General features: G+C 35.3%; 1 protein-coding gene across 3 annotated transcripts in view; it reads left to right on the plus strand.

The window, feature by feature from the left end:
• PDE3B (phosphodiesterase 3B) overlaps window positions 1–20,232 on the plus strand; it is a 184,412-nt gene that overhangs the window by 144,204 nt on the left and 19,976 nt on the right. For all 3 annotated transcript variants that reach the window (XR_011541637.1, XM_008530690.2, XM_070626410.1), the window contains exons 8-11: window positions 4,085–4,236; window positions 5,024–5,161; window positions 6,137–6,248; window positions 8,126–8,239. Coding sequence is in view for 2 of the 3 variants with exons in the window: in XM_008530690.2 (XP_008528912.2) it covers window positions 4,085–4,236; window positions 5,024–5,161; window positions 6,137–6,248; window positions 8,126–8,239 (516 nt within the window). In the remaining variant the exon portion in view is untranslated. The remainder of the gene's footprint in view (window positions 1–4,084; window positions 4,237–5,023; window positions 5,162–6,136; window positions 6,249–8,125; window positions 8,240–20,232) is intronic.

Below are 20,232 nucleotides of genomic sequence, written 5' to 3' on the forward strand. Positions count from 1 at the left end.
AAAGGCATCACAAGAAAACTGTAGACCAATATCCCGTATGTGTACAGACACAAAATCCTTAACAAAATACTAGCAAACTGAATCCAGCAACGTATAAAATGGTCACACCATAACCAAGTGGTATTTATCCCAGGAATGCAAGGGTAGTTTAACATTTGAAAATCAATCAATGTAGTATACCATATTAATAGAATAAAGGTGAAAAAAATCCATGTTAATCTAAATAGATGCAGAAAAAACATTTGATGAAATCCAACACTCTTTCATGATAAAAACACTCAAACTAGTAATAGCAGCAAAGTTCCTCAGCCTAGCAAAGGGCATCTGAAAAACACACAGTTAACATCATCCTTAATGGAGAAAGACTGATGCTTCCCCCCTAAGATCAAGAATAAGATAAGGAGTTTTGCTTTCAGCACTTCTATTCAACATTGTCCTGGAGGTTCTAGCCAGGAAAATTAGAAAGAAAAGGAAATAAAGTTATTCTGAATGGAAATAAAGAAATAAAACTGTTCCTATTCACAGATCATATGATCCTTTATGTATAAAATCCCAAAGAAATCACACACACACACACACACACACACACAAATTATTAGGACCAATAAACAAGTTCAGCAAAGTCACAAGATACAAGACCAATGTACAAAATCAATTATATTTTTATATACTAGCAATGAACCATGGTAAATTGAAATTAAGAAAGCATTTCCATTCACAACAATGTCAAAAGAATAAAGTAGAATAAATTTAACAAAAGAAGTGGGAGACTTATAAACTGAAAACAAACATTGTGGAGAAAATCTAAATAAAGAGGCATTTCATAGTAATAGATTGGAAAAACTCAGTGTGGTCAACAGAGCTATTCTCCCAAATTGATCTGTAAATTCAAGGCAACACTTAGCAAATTCCAGCAGGCTTTTTTTTTGGTAGAAATTGACAAGCTGGTCTTAAAATGTACGTGGAAATACAAATGACCTACAATAGCCAAAACAATTTGGAAAAAGAACAAATTTGTAGAACTAATACTGTCTGATTTCAAAACTTATTATAAATCCACTGTAATTAAGACAGTGTGGTATTGGCACAAAGATGAGCCTGTAGATCAATGGGGCAGAACTATGAGTCCAAAAATAAATTCATGCATTTATGGTCAATTGATTTTTGACGTAGAAGCCCGATGATTCAAAAGAGAAAGTTTTTTCAACAAATGTTGCCAGGACAATTGGATATACACTTGCCAAAAAAAGAATTTGGATGCTTACCTCACCATATACACAAAAAGTAACTCAAAACAGATCATACACCTAAGTGCAAGAGTTAAAACAGTGAAACTTCTAGAAGAAAACATTTGACAGAATCTTTGTGACTGTGGGTTGAGTAAAGCATTCTTAGATATAATACCAAAGAACGATCCATGAAACAAAAGAATGACAAATTGGGCTTCAGCAAAATTTAAAATTTTTGCACTCCAAAAGACACCAATATGAAAATGAAAAGACAAACCACAGATCGGGAGAAAATATTTGCAAATTCTACATCTGATAAAGGTCTTATATCCATGATACATAAAGAACTTTTACAACTCAATATTAAGAAGTCAAACAATTCAATTAAAAAATGGGTGAAAGATTTTAGATATTTTGGTGAAAGTCATTTGGTGAAGGATATAAACAAATAGGTAATAAACACGTGAAAAGATGATGAACATCATCAGTCATTAGGGAAGTGCCAATTAATATTGCCATGAGATACCACTACACTCAAACTAGGGTAACTATAAACAAAAAGACAGACAATACCAAATGTTAAGGATGTAGAGAAATTGAAACCTTCGTGCATTGCTGATGGGAATGTAAAGTGGTATAGCCAGTTTGGCAAAGTTTTCACAGTTTCTTAAAAAGTTACACATAAATTTACCATATCACTCAATTATGCCATGGCTAAGAATTTTCCCAGGAGAAAACATATGAGCACTCAAAGACAGGATTGTGAATACTTATGATATCATTATTCATGATAGTGCAAAACTGGAGATGATCCAAATGTCCATTGACTTGCAAACTGATAAATATCATGTGGTGTATCCATACAGCGGAATTCTATTTAGCAATTAAAGGAACGGACTTCTGATACATGCTACTACATGGATAAACTTCAAAATATTAAGTAGAAGAAGTCAGGCTCAAAAAACTATGTATTGTATGATTCCATTTGTATGAAATTCTAGAAAAGGCTAATTTATAGAGACAATAATTAGAACAGTGATGGGGTAAAAATAAGGATTAACTGTAAATAGGCATGAGGGTATATTTTGAGGTGATGAGAATGTTCTAAAACTGGATTGTCATAATGGTTGTACAACTGTAAATTTACTAAAATTGTTGAATTATATACTTAAAATGGATGGATTTTATGGTATGTAATTATACTCAATAAAGCTTTTAAAAAACAGTTATTGATTCTCACAGTTGTTTTTTTTGAGGAAGATTAGCCCTGAGCTAACATCCATGCCCATCTTCCTCTACTTTATATGTGGGACGCCTACCACAGCATGGTGTGCCAAGTGGTGCCATGTCTGCACCCGGGATCCGAACTGGCAAACGCTGGGCTGCCGAGAAGCGGAACATGCGCACTTAACCACTGCACCACCAGGCCCGCCCCCTCACATTTTTTTGGATTGACTGGTATCAACTGGGAGATTCTCACTTGAGGGCTCTCATGTGATTGCAGTCAGATATTGACAAGGGCGACAGTCATTTGAAGAGTTGATTGGGCTGAATTTCCAAGATGGATTACTCATGTATTTGTTGGCTATTGACCAGTCCATCTAAATATGACCCCTCTATGAGCTTCTTCCAACATGTTGACTGGATAGCAAGACAGGAGGAATTGGAAGCTGCCAGTCCAGTTAATGGCTCAACCCAGAACAAAGTGTCACGTCTGCCATATTCTGTTAATCAGAGCAGTCATGCAGCCTGTCCAGATTCCAGGGTGCTGGGAAATAAATACTCTCTGTTGATGGAGGAGTGACAAGAATACATTTTAAAAGAGTGCATGTGGGATAAGAGATAGTGTTGTGGACTTCTTTGGAAAAGAACTTGCTACATTTATTTCAACTGTCTTTTATTATTATCTGTAAGATATAGTTATTAGGAATTTAGATCATTAAAAAGTAAATCATGTAATGTACCTCAAATGTCAACAATTTTTAGATTGATGGCTATTTTAGAATATTATTATAATTAGTGCCTTATCAAGAATAGTTGAATATTCTAAATTTCATTTCATCCTGTCTCTCAGTACTCATATGTATCAGCTTTGATATGTTCCTGAACTTTTCATAAAGAGAGTCACAGAATGTGTGCCTTTGTGCCTGGCTTCCTTCACTCAACATTATATATTTAAGAATCATCCCTATTGTTGCCTGTGATTGTAGTTCATCCTCTTGGCTCCTCAGTGTTCAACTGTGTGGGCTACTACAGTTTATTTGTTCTACTGGTGATGCGTTTTGGGAAAGTTTCCTGTTTAGGATATTACAAATAGAATGAACATGATTTTTTTTACATGTGAATGAATGCTATTTAGCTACCAGTGCTGCTTCCCTTTTCCATGTGATTTGGGAAAAAGAATATTATTAATCACATTGGCAGAGAAATAACTCACAATTCTTTATACTATGTTTTAACTTTTGGATGTGCCTTAATCTCATTCATAATTATGAGTTTAGAGTTTTTGTGTCTAAAACTCCAGCGATTTCAAATGTTGGAAATTGTTTACATTAAATTGGTAAAAAGTTCCTATTGATAGGGGCTGTTTTTTTCTGTTTCTCACTTTTATAAAGAATTTCCACCTGTATCTTTCATCCATGAGTAGATAAATCAGGTGAAATGTTGCTAGAACACAAAATACCTGGGCCAAATAGTCCAGCAAGATATGACCTAATGGTGTCATTAATTTAGACTGAATGCCAGTGTGGTTCACTTTATCTGAATATGTTTTACAAATAATTTTTCTTAGAAAACTGTCCATTTAGGGCAAATTTTATTCTTATCTGTTTGTTAACATATATATTTTTTGAAAGGTGATGAAGACAACACCATTTTCTCAAAAGAATCATTCAGCATTACAGAAGCTCAACACGAAGTGGAAACAGAGAACAGAGACTCTAGAAAATTATTTTTGGAAGGTGACCATCACCTAACAGAAGAGGCACAGAATGAGCAGCAGCCAAATGTAAAAGATAAATTTTCAATATGATTATATTAAGGTGAAATATAATGTTAGTACTAGTTTCATTGTTTTTGTCCAGAACAAGGTCTTTAATATATTTTAATTTTTTTTACTGAAAGTCACTATAACGCATTAAAGAAAAACTTGGCTTAAAAATAATAATTACTTCTAAACTCATCATCCTAGAAAAACAAAGTGCATTCATTTTTAAATGAACACATATTGTTTAGTTTTATAGTAGATATATTACTTTCTATGCTGATATTTTCTTCATTGTGTACGTTAAAGTATGAAGAACATGTAGTCATTAAAAAACAATGAAAATAATCTACTTACAGTAGCAATTTTTTTTTACTGTTTTTAAGGTTCAAAATTTAAGCTTTTTAGGGGAAAAAGCCCATCCATTTCTTTTGAGAAGTTATCCTAGTAATGAATGCCCATATAAGGATATGAGTTTCTTTCTATTATTATTTGATACCTGTAACTTCTAAAACAAAAAGAATGGATTTTAGATTTGTATAATGTTTTGGAAATATTTTTTTATTTATTAAAGTAATGTGAAGATTAATAAGTCTTCTGATACCTAAAAGACATGTTTATACTTGTCTCAAGATAGCCTTCTACAAAGAAAATAGGAAGTACAGATTATATTTGAGAATAACCATTAAAGAAAATAATACTGACCATTTTCTAATATTCAGCTTTAAGTATTCTCATTTAGATGTGGATTTGACAATATTTATAAAAGGTAAGGTTAAGTTGGTTTGGTTTTTCCCTCCTGTGTGTACAGATTGAACAGGAAGCATCACTAGACCTGATTTTAATGGAAGATTATGATTCATTAATAGAAAAGATGAGCAACTGGAATTTTCAAATTTTTGAGCTTGTAGAAAAGATGGGAGAGAAATCAGGAAGGATCCTCAGTCAGGTTTGTTTCAAATCTCTACTTCTTTATTATAAATTAATTTTTTCTTGAATCTTTCTAAAAAGCTGAATCTAAAAATGTATAGTATTGGTTTAGGTACAAGTTCAACATTGTTCATTGAATTATTTTTTTCACAAATGAAATAATCAGTAGAAAATTTGAAAATAGAAACGTATGTATATAAACCCATATATATGTAAACAATTATATTATTATATCTATATTTCATATAATTTTATATATATAAATGAAAAGTAGTTTATGTGCCCATGTTAATGGGATAAATTAATTTAGACTAAAGAAGTGATAAAGATTTGCTTTTTATTGAATCTTGAGGTTGAAAAGGACATGAAAGGTGATCTAGTTCTAACCATTGAAACTTACGCTGCATTTTTTTCACCTGCCCTCCCGGTACTTCACCCAAGGGCAAGTGGTTCATTTCATGCCAGAACTATGGAAAAATACCTTCCTTTTTACCACTCAGACTCCAGGTTCTCCCTGATGGGTCCACACAACAGCATCAGATTAACTTCCCAAAATATCACTCTCATGAGCTCCAAAGTATCTTATTTATGAAAAACAAGAACATAAGGATAAATTATGTGGAGGGCATATAAGTTCATCTCGTTGAAGTCTTTAGGGACAAAAATGTGATAAACATATTGTTCTGACTTCTTTTAACACCCAGGACTAGAATAGAATAAAATTCATGTTCCCTTCAATAAATTATGAATAAAGCTGAAGGGAAGAATGGAAAAGTCTTAAACCTGAGATATGATATGGTTTTCAAGGGCTTTAGGGTGATTCTTCCTTTTTCACGTTTTGGAAAGAATTCATTGTGGGGAAGTTTTTAATTATTAATTTAAAGACATAAACATGGTTAACATTCCTAAATGCAAATCACAAAAACATATTATACTCAACTACAAATAGAAATTCTGATTTTTTAAAGTGCACTTTATTTTAATTGACATTTAGGTTATGTATGCCTTATTTCAAGACACTGGTTTATTGGAGATATTTAAAATTCCCACTCTACAGTTCATGAACTATTTTCGTGCATTAGAAAATGGCTATCGAGACATTCCTTGTAAGTATTAACATATCTTACTTAGGTTCAACTAATAACTGGTTTTGAAAGTCTTTGTTTTTCCCTTCAGATAGTCTCTTAAGCATGTTTTAAATAACATGTTTGGAAGTGTTTTAAAATAGGGATTTAAAAAGAAAATGTGTATCCCACTACGTACAGTTAACTGACTACTGTTAGCATTTTGGTATTTATGCTTCAAGACTTTTTTCTTATATATATTCATTTTTTATAAAGTGAATTATTATATTGATACCTATATATAATCTGCTTTTTCACTTAATTATTATAGTATATATCTTTCTATGTTAAATTATTCATCTGAGTACCTTACCTTTTAAAATGTTTGGTAATATTAAGTAGGTGAAGAGTTTCAGAAAATTCTTGGCTTTAAAATATTTAAAATTTATCCATAGAATTTTTGTTTTTAACTGTGTCCTGATTTATGGAATAATTTTTAATGGCCATTTGATTTTATGGTAAAATATAATTTGAATTTTGTATTAGGAAAAGATAGAATTTTCTTTATATGTCGATAAATTCTACAGTTTCCCTCCATGTGGGACATACTTTTGGGAAATCAATTATATAAATAGCAAATTATTCCTAAAATGGCATAACTCATTAATAATGATGGTGCTTAATAATTTAATGTGTTATAATGTGTTATGTGTACTATAATTACCACTTAAAAAGTATGCATTTTAAAATGTGGCTGGATTTTATATGTGGAATTAAGTGATATGTTAAGATGGACTTCAACGGAAGGGGAATGGAAAGAAATAGGTAGTAAAGAGTCTTCACTGTCAGCTCCAATTAGGATATATTGGTTAAAAAAGAATCTCTGGATATAACTTTTCTAAACTTTAGTTTCCAAATTTGTAAATAGGAATAACAATGGTCCCTACTGCATAGGTAGTTATCATGTAAGATAAGCCATGCAAAGCATGTATCAGAAGTCATAGCACATAGTAAACGGTCCAGAAAAGGTGATGACTGTATTAATAATAACTAAGCTCCTAGTAGATGACACCATGTCATATCTACAGCCTGGACACTTAGAATTGTATCATCTGCTAGTGCTACATGGTAGGTACTCATTAAATATTTGCTGAAGTGTTGAACTTTTATTGAATTTCAGCTATGACTATACTCATTAGATTCAAAAAGCTTATCTCATTTAATCTTTGTTGGAAAGCTTGTATTATCTACCTTTTATAGGTGAGAAGTAAAAACACAGAAGTATCTTTCCCAAGATCATAAAACTAGAAATAGCAAAGCTGGGTTTCACTTGTAGGTCTTACCTTTTCACATAGTGGTATTTCAATAAACCCGTGTTGTATTGATCACATTCTATGTGTCAGACACTGTTCTAGATGTTTTCATATGCTATTTAACATTTAATCCTTATAGCAGGGCATGAGAGAGAGGTATTTCTCATCTTTTTTGGGGGGGAAGGGGTGGAGTTCAAGTATCCAGAATCTGTAACTGTTCTATGTGCCTGTGTGCAAAACCTGTTTTGTGTGCAAACACGGGTCTGCATAATCCAGATGTTATTTTCATGTTTTTAAAAGCCGCAAAACAGCAACCTTAAGTAAATTTTCCAGTGCCTTTCAATTAGCCCTGGTTACCCTGCCTTTTCTTTGACCCTTTACTATGTTTTCATGGTATATGTGAAAGTTTTAAAAGATAACTCTTTAACACCTTAAGAGACTTTAAAAAGTAAGATGAAACAAAAATACAATTGTAGGAAGTTATTCTAAGCCATACATTTTATTTATGAGGATATAGTATGACTAGAAAATTATTGTACTTTTATAAACATCGTATGTTAAAAATAACAGAATGATCATTTTTATAAAACATTTTGGTGACTTTAGATCACAATCGTATACATGCCACAGATGTCTTACATGCAGTTTGGTATCTGACAACACGACCAATTCCTGGCTTACAGCAGACCCACAATGATCCTGCAACAGGAAATGAAACAGGTACTTCCTTCTACAAATCTTTCTTTTTAATTACTTGATTAGTATTAATAAATCAAGCTCTTATTTTATTACCCCCATTCTCTTAAATTTTTCATTAAGTAGCTTTGGTACATATAAAGGATTATGTAAATTTTGATGAACAATAATGACATACACATTAGGAAACCTACTACCCATTTTAAGAGCTAGGTTAGTATCCAATGCTGCTGGATCTGCCATGTTTCTTTTCTGTGTCTCATCCTGCTGCTTTCCCCACTGAGGCAGCCACTATCCTGTGGGTTATGGTGATCATTTCTTTGCTTTTTTCTTTCAATTCTTGGTTTTTTGTTTTAGGTGTATCATAGATTAAAAATACATAATATTCCCAATGAAATGGGACATGTTTAAAAGCCTCACGTAGGTATTTAAATGATATTTGAAAACTTGTAACATTCAAATTTTGCCTCCAAAAATGTTAATTCTCTCATCATAAATAGAATTATTTATACAAATATAATGAATTATAATATTCATAGTTCTCCTATTCTAGCTTATAAAAGAAAGGAGAAATATTCTAATAAGATACACACACACATAAACATCAGGACAGAATTTGCTTAGTTACAAATGCCTGAGAAATATTACCATACTAATCAGTGTAAATGTCATCGACTTAGCCACTGCTTTGCTTTCTTTGGTACTTGAGTCTAAAGTACTGCCATTATTTGTTTGATGGATTTGCCTTATGTCACTGGTTCATTTTTGTTTGCCATCCATATTTACTCTTTCCTGGTGCTGTTGATTCTTTCCAGTAGTTCTTGCTTCCATCAGAGATCATTATCTTCAGGTTTTTGGTTTGTAGATGTATTTATTTTGTCTTAGAAGAATATTTTCATATTTTAGCACATTTGAAGATATCATTACATCATCTTCTGACTTCTATAGTTTCTGTTGACAAATTGGCCATAAGTCTTATTTCTCCTTAAAAGTAATATGTCCCTTTTCTCCTTGCTGTTTTTTTTTAGCATTTTGACTATGATGTACTCAGGTGATTTTCCTTTGTATTCATCTTGCTTGGGGTTCAGTGAACTTCTTGAATATGTTGATTAAAATCTTTTATTGATTTCTGTCATGTTCTTCAAAATTCTTCCAGCCTCTGCCTGTTGCCCAATTCCAAAGCTGCTTCCACATTTTTAGGTATTGGTCATGGCAATAACCCACTTACAGGTACCAAAATCTGCATTAGTTTCCTTTTGCTGCTGTAACAAACTGCCACAGACTTAGTGGCTTAAAACAATACAAATTTATTATCTTACTGTTCTGGAGGTCAGAAGTTTAAAATAGGTCCATCTCGGCTAAAATCAAGGCGTCAGCAGGATTGTTTTCTTCCTAGAGTCGTTTGGAGAATCCGTTTTCTTGCTTCCTCCAGATTGTAGAAGCCACCTGCATTCCATGGCTTATGACCCCTTCTTCAAAGACAGAAACATAGCATCTTCAAGTCTCTCTGACCCTGACCTTTTCATCCTTCCAAGAAATTAGCAAAAAGTGGTCCAGGTACAACCTCAGCTTTCTTTTCTGAGTACATCTCCCTGACAGTGAATCTCCTACTTCTAGCATCTTTTGCAGTCTGGACAGGTTGAGAATATCCCAAGTTATGAAGTTCTGGTGCCTTTTTGTTTAACAGTTCTCCCTCAATCTATCATTTTGCTCTTGCATTTTACTACAAACAGTAAGAAACCAGGCTATATCTTAAACATTTTGCTTAGAAATCGCCTCAGCCAAATATCTAAGTTCATCATTTATGTTTTGTGCTCCACGTAATTACAGCACACAGTTCAGCTAAGCTTTCTGCTGCCAGGTAACAGTGATGCCCATTCTTCTAGTTTGCAATAATATGTTCATCATTTCTTTCTGAGCCTTCACTGGCAGTGCCCTTAACAGCAGTTTTCTACCACCAGCCCTTTCACGATGACTTAAGTATTCCCTGCGGCGATATGTGTTTTCTCTCCCATGCTCCTTACTTCCTCCTGAGTTCTTACTAGCAGTGTTGGAAGTCCTTATATACAGTGTTAGGGAATCAAGTATCTGTAGACACTAGGCTTTGGGAGACCCAGTAGCTGCTGAAATGGAAAATTAATGTGGAAACAAAGACTACAAGGACTATGGGATGTGCTGCCTTATTCTAATTGCATTGGGGAACTAATAGAAAAGAAATGACCATGGCACCACAAGCACAAGCAACAAAAGCAAAAATAAACAAGTGGGACTACATCAAACTAAAAAGCTTCTGCCACTGCAAAAGAAACAGTCAATAAAATGAAAAGGCAACCTTCAGAATAAGAGGAAATATTTGCAAAGCACATATTGGATAAGGGATTAATATCCAAAATACATAAACAACTCAGTAACAAAAAAAAATCCAATAAAAAAAATGGGCTGAGGAACTAAATAGATGTTTTTCCAAAGAAGACATCCAAATGGCCAACAGATACATGAAAATATGCTCAACATCACTAATCATCAGGGAAACATAAATCAAAACCACAATGAAATATGATCTCTCGCTTGTTAGAATGGCTGTCATCAAGAGGACAAGATACAAATGTTGAAGAGGATGTGAAGATAATGGAAACCTGCCCACTGCTGGTGGGAATGTAAATTAGTTCAGCCATTGTGGAAAACAGTATGGCGGTTCCTCAAAAAATTAAAAATAGAACTACTATATGATCCATCAATTCCACTTGTGGGTATATATCCAAAGGAAATGAAAACAGGAGTTTGAAGAGATATGTGCACTCCCATGTTTATTGCAGTATTATTCACAATAGTACGACATGGAAATAACCTAAGTGTCTGTCAACAGATGAATGGATAATGAAAATGTGATGTATATATACACACACACATATATAAATATACACACATACATACACATACACACACACAATGGAATATTATTAAGCCATGAGAAAGAAGGAAATCCTATCATTTGCTGCAACCAAGGATGGACCTTGAGGGTATTATGCTAAGTGAAATAAGTCAGACAGAGAAAGATAAATACCGTATGATCTCTCTGATATATGGAATCTAAAAAAGCTGAACTTGTGAAAACAGAGAGTAGAATGGTGGTTACCAGGGGCTGGGCGGTGGGGGAATTGATGAGATGTTGTCTAAAGGTACAAACTTGGACTAGTAGATAAATAAGTCCTGGAGAGTGAATGATTCTGTCTGATCCTTATTATCAAGAGGAAATAGGGTTGTACTACATGTGAGAGAATGTCAGGAACCCAGGGAATTCTCTGGTCTTTTTGGTACTCTTGTGTCCACTGACAGAAGATAATGAAAAACTACAGTAGTCCACCATCAGTATCACTAATAGTGCAGACCCCTGAAAGCATGGGGATAGAACCATAATCAATAGAGATGCGAGTTGAGGACAAAAGAAACATGGGGTGGCTTGTGGAATAAGAAAATGATAAATCCCAAGTGCAGCTATGTGACCAGTCACAGAAATGAAGTTTATAATAGCCATATGTATTTTCCCTCATTGCTTTGATAGGTATTTTAATATATTAAGCATCTTTTTTTCTTCCTCTTTCTCATTCTCCTACCAGCTGATATATGGTTGATAGACATTTGGGTTCTTTCTACTTTTGGGCTATTATGAATAATGCTGCTATGAGTATTCAGGTACCAGTTTTTGTGTGGATAAATGTTTTCATTTTTCTTGGGCATATATCTAGATGTAGACTTTCTGGCTCATGAGGTGACTCTGTGGTTAACATTTCAAGGAACTGCCAAACTATTTTCCAAAGTAGCTGTACTATTTTACATTCCTACCAACAATGTATGAAGGTTCCAATTTCTTGCCACTTCTTGTCATTATCTGTCTTTTTGATAGCCATCCTACTGGGTGTGAAGTTGCATCTCATTGTGGTTTTGATTTGTATTTCCCTAATGGCTAGTGATTTTTCTTTTTTAAGTTAATTTTTATTGAGTTTATGATAGTTTACAATCTAGTGAAATTTCAGTTGTACATTATTGTTTGTCAGTCATATTGTAGGTGCACCCCTTCACCCTTTGTGCCCACACCCCACCCCACCCCTTTTCCCCTGGTAGCCACTAATCTGTTCTCTTTGTCTACATGTTTAAATTCCTCATATGAGTGGAGTCATACAGAGATTGTCTTTCTCTGTCTGGCTTATTTCACTTAACATAATTCCCTCAAAGTCCATCCATGTTGTTGTGAATAGGACGATTTTATTCTTTTTTATGGCTGAGTAGTATTCCATTGTATATATATATACACCATATCTTCTTTATCCAGTCTTCAGTTGATGGGCACTTAGGTTGCTTCCACATCTTGGCTATTGTAAATAATGCTACAATGAACATAGAGGTGCATGGGACTTTTGGAATTGCTGACTTCAAGCTCTTTGGATAGATACCCAGAAGTGGGATGGCTGGGTCATATGGTATTTCTATTTTTAATTTTTTGAGAAATCTCCATACTGTTTTCCATAGTGGCTGCACCAGTCTGCATTCCCACCAGCAGTGTACGAGGGTTCCTTTTTCTCCACAACCTCTCCAACATTTGTTACTTTTTGTTTTGGTTATTTTTGGCATTCTAATGGGTGTAAGGTGATATCTTAGTGTAGTTTTGATTTGCATTTCCCTGATGATTAGCGATGATGAACATCTTTTCATGTGCCTATTGGCCATCTGTATATCTTCTTTGGAGAAATGTCTGTTCATGTCTCCTGCCCATTTTTTGATTGGGTTGTTTGACTTTTTGTTGTTGACTTGTGTGAGTTCTTTATAATTATGGATATTAACCCTTTGTCAGATGTATGACTTGCGAATATTTTTTCCCAGTTAGTGGGTTGTTTTTTTGTTTCAATCCTGTTTTCCTTTGCCTTGAAGAAGCTCTTTAGTCTGATGAAGTCCCATTTGTTTATTCTTTCTATTGTTTCCCTTGTCTGAGAAGACATGGTGTCCAAAAGATCCTTTTAATACTGATGTCAAAGAGTGTACTGCCTACAGTTTCTTCTAGAAACCTTATGGTTTCAGGTCTTACCTTTAGGTCTTTGATCCATTTTGAGTTTATTTTTGTGAATGGTGAAAAAGAATGGTCAATTTTCATTCTTTTACATGTGGCTTTCTAGTTTTCACAGCACCATTTGTTGAAAAGAATTTCTTTTTTCCATTGTATGCCCTCAGCTCCTTTGTCAAAGATTAGCTGTCCATAGATGTGTGGTTTTATTTCTGGGCTTTCAATTCTGTTCCATTGATCTGTGCACCTGTTTTTGTACCAGTACCATGCCGTTTTGATTACTGTGGCTTTGGAGTATGTTTTGAAGTCAGGGATTGTGATGCCTCCAGCTTTGTTCTTTTTTCTCAGGATTGCTTTAGCAATTCTGGGTCTTTCGTTGCCCCACATGAATTTTAGGATTCTTTGTTCTATTTCTGTAAAGAATGTCATTGGGATTCTGATTGGGATTGTGTTGAATCTGTAGATTGCTTTAGGTAGAACAGACATTTTAACTATGTTTCTTCTTCCAATCCATGTACACGGAATGTCTTTCCATCTATTTATGTCATCATCCATTTCTTTCAGGAAAGCCTTGTAGTTTTCATTGTATAGGTCTTTCACTTCCTTAGTTAAATTCACCCCGAGGTATTTTGTGAATGGTATTGTGTTCTTGAGTTCTTTTTCTGTTAGTTCATTATTAGAGTATAGAAATGCTACTGATTTATGTAAGTTGATTTTATACCCTGCAACTTTTCTGTAGTTGTTGATTATTTCTAAAAGTTTTCCAATGGATTCTTTGGGGTTTTCTATATATAGTATCATGTCCTCTACAAACAGTGAGAGTTTCACTTCTTCCCTCCCTATTTGGATTCCTTTTATTCATTTCTCTTGCCTAATTGCTCTGGCCAAAACCTCCAGTACTATGTTGAATAAGAGTGGTGATAGTGGGCATCCTTGTCTCATTCCTGTTTTCAGGAGGATGGTGCTCAGTTTTTGTCCATTGAGTATGATGTTGGCTGTGGATTTGTCATATATGGCCTTTATTGTGTTGAGGTAGTTCCCTTCTATGCCCATTTTGTTCAGAGTTTTTATCATAAATGGCTGTTGGATCTTGTCAAATGCTTTCTCTGCATCTATTGAGATGATCATGTGGTTTTTATTCCTCAATTTGTTGATGTGGTGTATCACGTTGATTAATTTGCAGATGTTGAACCATCCCTGTGTCCCTGGTATGAATCCCACTTGATCATGATGTATGACCTTTTCGATGAATTGCTGAATTCGAGTTACCAACATTTTGTTGAGAATTTTTGCATCTATGTTCATCAGCAATATTGGCCTGTAGTTCTCCTTTTTCGTGCTGTCCTTGTCAGGCTTTGGTATCAGCATGATGTTGGCCTTGTAGAATGTGTTAGGAAGTGTTCCATCCTCCCTGATTTCAGAATAGCTTGAAAAGTATAGGTATTAAATCCTCTCTGAAAATTTGGTAGAATTCCCCAGGAAAGCCATCTGATCCTGGGGTTTTATTCTTCGGGATGCTTTTGATTGCTGTTTCAGTCTCTTTCCTTGTGATTCGTCTATTCAGATTGTCTGCTTCTTCTTGACTCAGCTTTGGGAGATTGTAAGAGTCTAAGAATTTATCTGATTCCTCTAGGTTATCCATTTGCTGGCATACAGTTTTTCATAGTATTCTCTTATAATCCGTTGTATTTCTGTGGAGTCTGTTGTTGTTTCTCCTCTTTCATTTCTGATTTTGTTTATTTGAGCTTTCTCCCTTTTTTTCTTTGTAAGTCTGGCTAGGGGTTTGTCAATTTTATTTATCTTCTCAAAGAACCAGCTCTTTGTTTCATTGATCCTTTCTACTGCCTGTTTTGTTTCAATAGCATTTATTTCTGCTCTGATTTTTATTATTTCTCTCCTTCTGCTGACTTTGGGCTTTGTTTGTTCTTCTTTGTCTAATTCAGTTAGGTGTAATTTGAGATTGCTTATTTGGGATTTTTCTTGTTTGTTAAGGTGTGCCTGTATTGAGATGAATTTCCCTCTTAATACAGCTTTTGCTGTATCCCATGAGTTGATTTGGCATATTATCATTTTCATTTGTCTCCAGATATTTTTGATTTCTTCAATGATCCATTACTTGTTCAACAGCATATTGTTTAGTCTCCACATCTTTGTCCCTTTCTCAGCCTTTTTCTTGTAATTAATTTGTAGGTTTATAGCATTATGATCAGAGAAGATGCTTGTTATTACTTCAATTTTTTTAAATTTATAGAGGCCTGCCTTGTTTCCCAACATATGGTCTATCCCTGAGAATGTTCCCTGCGCACTTGAGAAGAATGTGTATTCTGCTGTTTTTGGATGGAGTGTTTTATATATGTCTATTAAGTCCACCTGTTTTAGCTTTTTGTTTAATTCCACTGTTTCCTTGTTGATTTTCTGTCTGGATGATCTGTCCTCTAATGTGAGTGGGGTGTTGAGGTCCCCTACTATTATTGTGTTATTTTTAGTATCTTCTTTTAGATTTGTTAATAGTTGCTTTATGAACTTTGGTACTCCTTTGTTGGGTGCATAGATATTTATAAGCATTATTTCTTCTTGATGTAGTGTCTCTTTGATCATTATATATTGACCCTCTATGTATCTCTTTACCTGTCTTATCTTGAAATTTACTTTGTCTGATAGAAGTATTGTGACACCTGCTTTCTTTTGTTTGCCATTAGCTTGGAGTATTGTCTTCCAGCCCTTCACTCTGAGCCTATGTTTGTCCTTGGAGCTGAGGTGTTTTTCCCTGGAGGCAACAAATTGTTGGATCTTGTTCTTTAATCCATCTTGCCACTCTGTGTCTTTATTGGAGAGTTCAGTCCATTTACATTGAGGGTGATTATTGATACATGAGGGCTTAATGCTGTCATTCTGTCACTCGTTTTCTGGTTTTCCTGCATTTCCTTTGTTTCTCGTCCTGTGTGTTTTGGCCCACCCATTGACTTCTCCAGTTTCTTATGCTGGGTTTCTTAGCTTTTTCCTTATTTATTTTTTGTGTCTCTGTTCTGTTTTTTAATTTAGTGGCTACCCTGAAGTTTGTATTCAGAATCTCATGCATAACGTGTAGATTTCTCATGGCCTCTTATTTCCTTAGCCTAAACTGATTCAGTCCCTTTCCTCCTCCCCTCGTAAGTTATTATTTTCATCTCTGATTCCAACTTGTGTTGTGAATTTGGGGTTAAAGTGATAAGATTGTCTTTGTTTTTGGTGTTTTCTTTCCCTTTATCCTAATGCTATAGTTGAATATTTGCTATCCTATTCTGATTCTATTTGTCGCCTTACTCTGTGTTCTGTGACCCCTTTCTCCCTTTTTTCTTTTTTCAGGTATGAGGGCCTTCTTGAGGATTTCTTGTAGGGGGGTTCTCATGGCTACAAAGTCTCTTAGCTTTTCTTTGTCTGGGAAAGATTTAATTTCTCCCTCATATCTGAAGGATATTTTTGCTGGATAGAGTATTCTTGGCTGAAGATTTTTATTTTTACAGTTTTGAATATGTCATTCCAATCTCTCCTAGCTTGTAAGGTTTCTGCAGAGAAATCCATTGAAAGTCTGATACAGGTTTCTTTGTAGGTTGTTTTCTTCTGCCTTGTTGCCCTGAGTATTCTTTATTTGTCATTCATTTTTGCCAGGTTTACTACTATATGCCTTGTAGTAGGTCTTTTTACACTGACATATCTAGGAGATCTGAAAGCTTCCTCCACACACATTTTTCTCTCATTCCCTAGATTTGGGAATTTCTCTGCTATTGTTTCTTTGAGCACGCTTTCTGCTCCATTCTCCTTTTCTTCACCTTTGGGTATACCTATAATTCTTATGTTGCATTTCCTCATTGAGTCAGCTATTTCTCGGAGATTTTCGTCATTTCTTTTTAGTCTTAGTTCTTTCTCTTCCTCTGTCTGGAGCCATTCAACCTCTCTATCTTCTATTATGCTAATTTGCTCCTCTATGGTGTGCACATGGGCATTCTGGGAATTCATATTCTGTTTTTTCTGATCTATTGTATTTTTCATCTGTAGTATTTCTGATTAATTCTTCTTTATCGTTCAATCTCTTTTGTGAAGTAACCAGAACTCGTTGACTTGTTTCTCTATATTTTCCTTACCTCATTTGAGTTTTTAGACTATAGCCATTCTGAATTCATTGTCATTTAGTTTACCTATTTCCAAGTCCTCAAGACATAATTCTGTGTTTTTATTGTTTTCCTTCTGGTCTGGAGCTTTTATGAATTGTTTGATGCTAGAAAAATGATTTTTCCTCATAGTGATATTATTTGGTCGCAGGTACAGCTTCTCGCCACTAGATGGGGGTCAAGAGCCAAGTATTTTGAGCCCTCCGCCTTCACCTGAGATGGCATGGCACAGCATGGGTTGTGGGCGGGCACTTTCTCTTGCTCACAGACCCGGGTTTCCCGATCAGCTCTCCCTGTCTAGTCTCCTGGGGTCTTGGCTTGATGAGGTCACCCCACACGAAAGCTTTTGCCCCATTAGAGGGCTTCCCTCTGGGCTGCTAGGGTCCTAGGGAGTCTTGGGTGATCCTGTGGCTGTGTGACCCCTCTCCCACTCCTTCCTTCATGCAGCCTCCCACGGCAGTGATCCAAGTCTTTAGGGAAGGGAGCAAAGTTCTCTCAACCTGTTCCAGCTCCTCCAAGGTGGACTACCTCCTCTCTGCCCTCTGTCATTTGGCTGCTGTGGGTCTATGAGGATTCCTGTGCTATTAGGATATTTTTTGTTGGAATATGGTTGCTCATTTTTGTTGTATGTTGGAGGGGAGAGAGTCCTGGGCAAGCTCACTCCACCATGACACTGACGTCACTCTTGAGCATCTTTTCATGTGGTTATGAGCCATTTGTATATCTTCTTCAGAGAAATGTCTATTCATGTACTTTTTCCATTTTAAGATTTGGTCATTTGTCTTTTTTTTTTTTGGAGGAAGATTAGCCGTGAGCTAACATTGCTACCAATGTTCCTCTTTTTGCTGAGGAAGATTGGCCCTGAGCTAACATCTGTCCCCATCTTCCTCTATTTTATATGTGGGATGCCTGCCACAGCATAGCTTGATAAGTGGTGCTGTGTCCGCGCCTGGGATCTGAACTGGCGAACCCTGGGCTCCTGAAGCTGAGCCGTGCACAGTTAAGCACTACGCCATGGGGCCAGCCCCTCGTTTGTCTTTTTATTATTGAATTTTGAGGAGTTCTTTATATATTCTGGGTACAGAATATATAAGATTTGTGATTTGCAGCCTTACAGATTCATGATTTGCAGCTGTTTGCTCCCATACTGTGAGTTGTGTTTTCAGTTTCTTGAGGATGTCTATTGAAGCACAAAAGGTTTTAATTTTGATGTTTAATTTATCTAAGTATTTCTTTTGTTGCTCATGCTGTTGGTGTCATATCTAAGAAGGGTGCCTAACTCAAAGTCATGAAGATTTACTCCCGTTTCTTCTACGAGTTTCATAGTTATAGCTCTTGAGTTTGGGTCTATGATGGAACTAATTTGAGGGGATGAAGTGAGGAAAAGGTCCAACATTCTTTTACTCGTGGATATCCAGTTGTCCCAGCACCATTTGTTGAAAAGAATTGTTCTTTATTTCTTTTAATCCTTGTTCTTTATATATTCTACACATAGTCAGCTCTAAATGTTATTAAATCAGAGTTTCTACCTTATAAGATGTGAGCATTAAATGAAATAACATGCATGAAAGTGCCTAGCATCATGCAGGGCACACAGTTGTCTCTCAACCAGGTCATGGCACCCTTGTCCAAAATCAATTGACCACAAATATGAGGGTTTATTTCTGGTCTCTCACTTCTATTCCATTGATCTATGTGTCTATCCTTATGCCAGTACCACACTGTCTCCATTACTAAAGCTTTGTAGTAAGCTTTGAAACTGGGAAGTGTGAGTCCTCCAACTTTGTTCTTCTTTTTCAAGATTGTTTTGGCTATTCTGGATGTCTTGCCTTTCCCACATGACTTTTAGGTTCAGCTTGTAAATTTCTACAAAAAAAAAGACATTTTGTAGAATTTTGGGAGTTTGATAGTGATTGTATTGAATCTGGCAGATCATTTCGGGGGTATTGCCATCTTAATTAACAATATTAAGTCTTCTGATCCACAAACATAGGTATTTTCCCACTTATTTATGAGTCTCCTTTAATTTCTTTCAACAATAATTTTTTCGTTTTCAGAATACTGGTTTTGCAATGCTTTTGTTAAGTTTATTCCTAAGTATTCTTTTTAAAAAAATTTTATTGAGGTCACATTGGTTTATAACATTATGTACATTTTAGGTGTACATCATTATATTTTGGCTTCTGTAGACTGCATCATGTTCACCGCCAAAAGTCTAGTTTCCATCTGTCACCATACATGTGTGCCCCTTTACCCCTTTCACCCTCCCACAATCCCTCCTCTGGTAAGTACCTATCTGTTCTCCATATCTAGGTATGTTTTTTGTTTTGTTTTGTTTTTTGGTGAGGAAGATTAGCCCTGAGCTAACATCTGTTGGCAATCTTCCTCTTTTTGCTTAAGGAAGATTGTCCCTGAGCTAACATCTGTGCCAGTCTTCCTCTGCTTTGTATGTGGGACACTGCCACAGCACGGCTTGATGAGTGTTGTACAGGTCTGTGCCCAGGATATGAACCTCCAAAGCAGAGTATGTGCACTTAACCACTATGCCACCAGGCTGGCCCTATATGTTTCTTTTTTTTATCTCCCACATAATCGGTGAAATCATATGGTATTTGTCTTTCTCTGTCTGACTGATTTTGGTTAGCATAATAGTCTCCAAGTCCAGTCATGTTGTCACAAATGGCACGATTTCATCTTTTTTATGGCTGAGTAGTATTCCATTGTGTATATATACTACATCATCTTTATCCATTCATCCACTGATGGGCACTTAGGTTGCTTCCAAGTCTTGGCTATTTTGAATTATGCCGCAA

The sequence above is a fragment of the Equus przewalskii genome, chromosome 6 (genome assembly GCF_037783145.1).
Source record: "Equus przewalskii isolate Varuska chromosome 6, EquPr2, whole genome shotgun sequence".
NCBI lineage: Eukaryota > Metazoa > Chordata > Mammalia > Perissodactyla > Equidae > Equus > Equus przewalskii.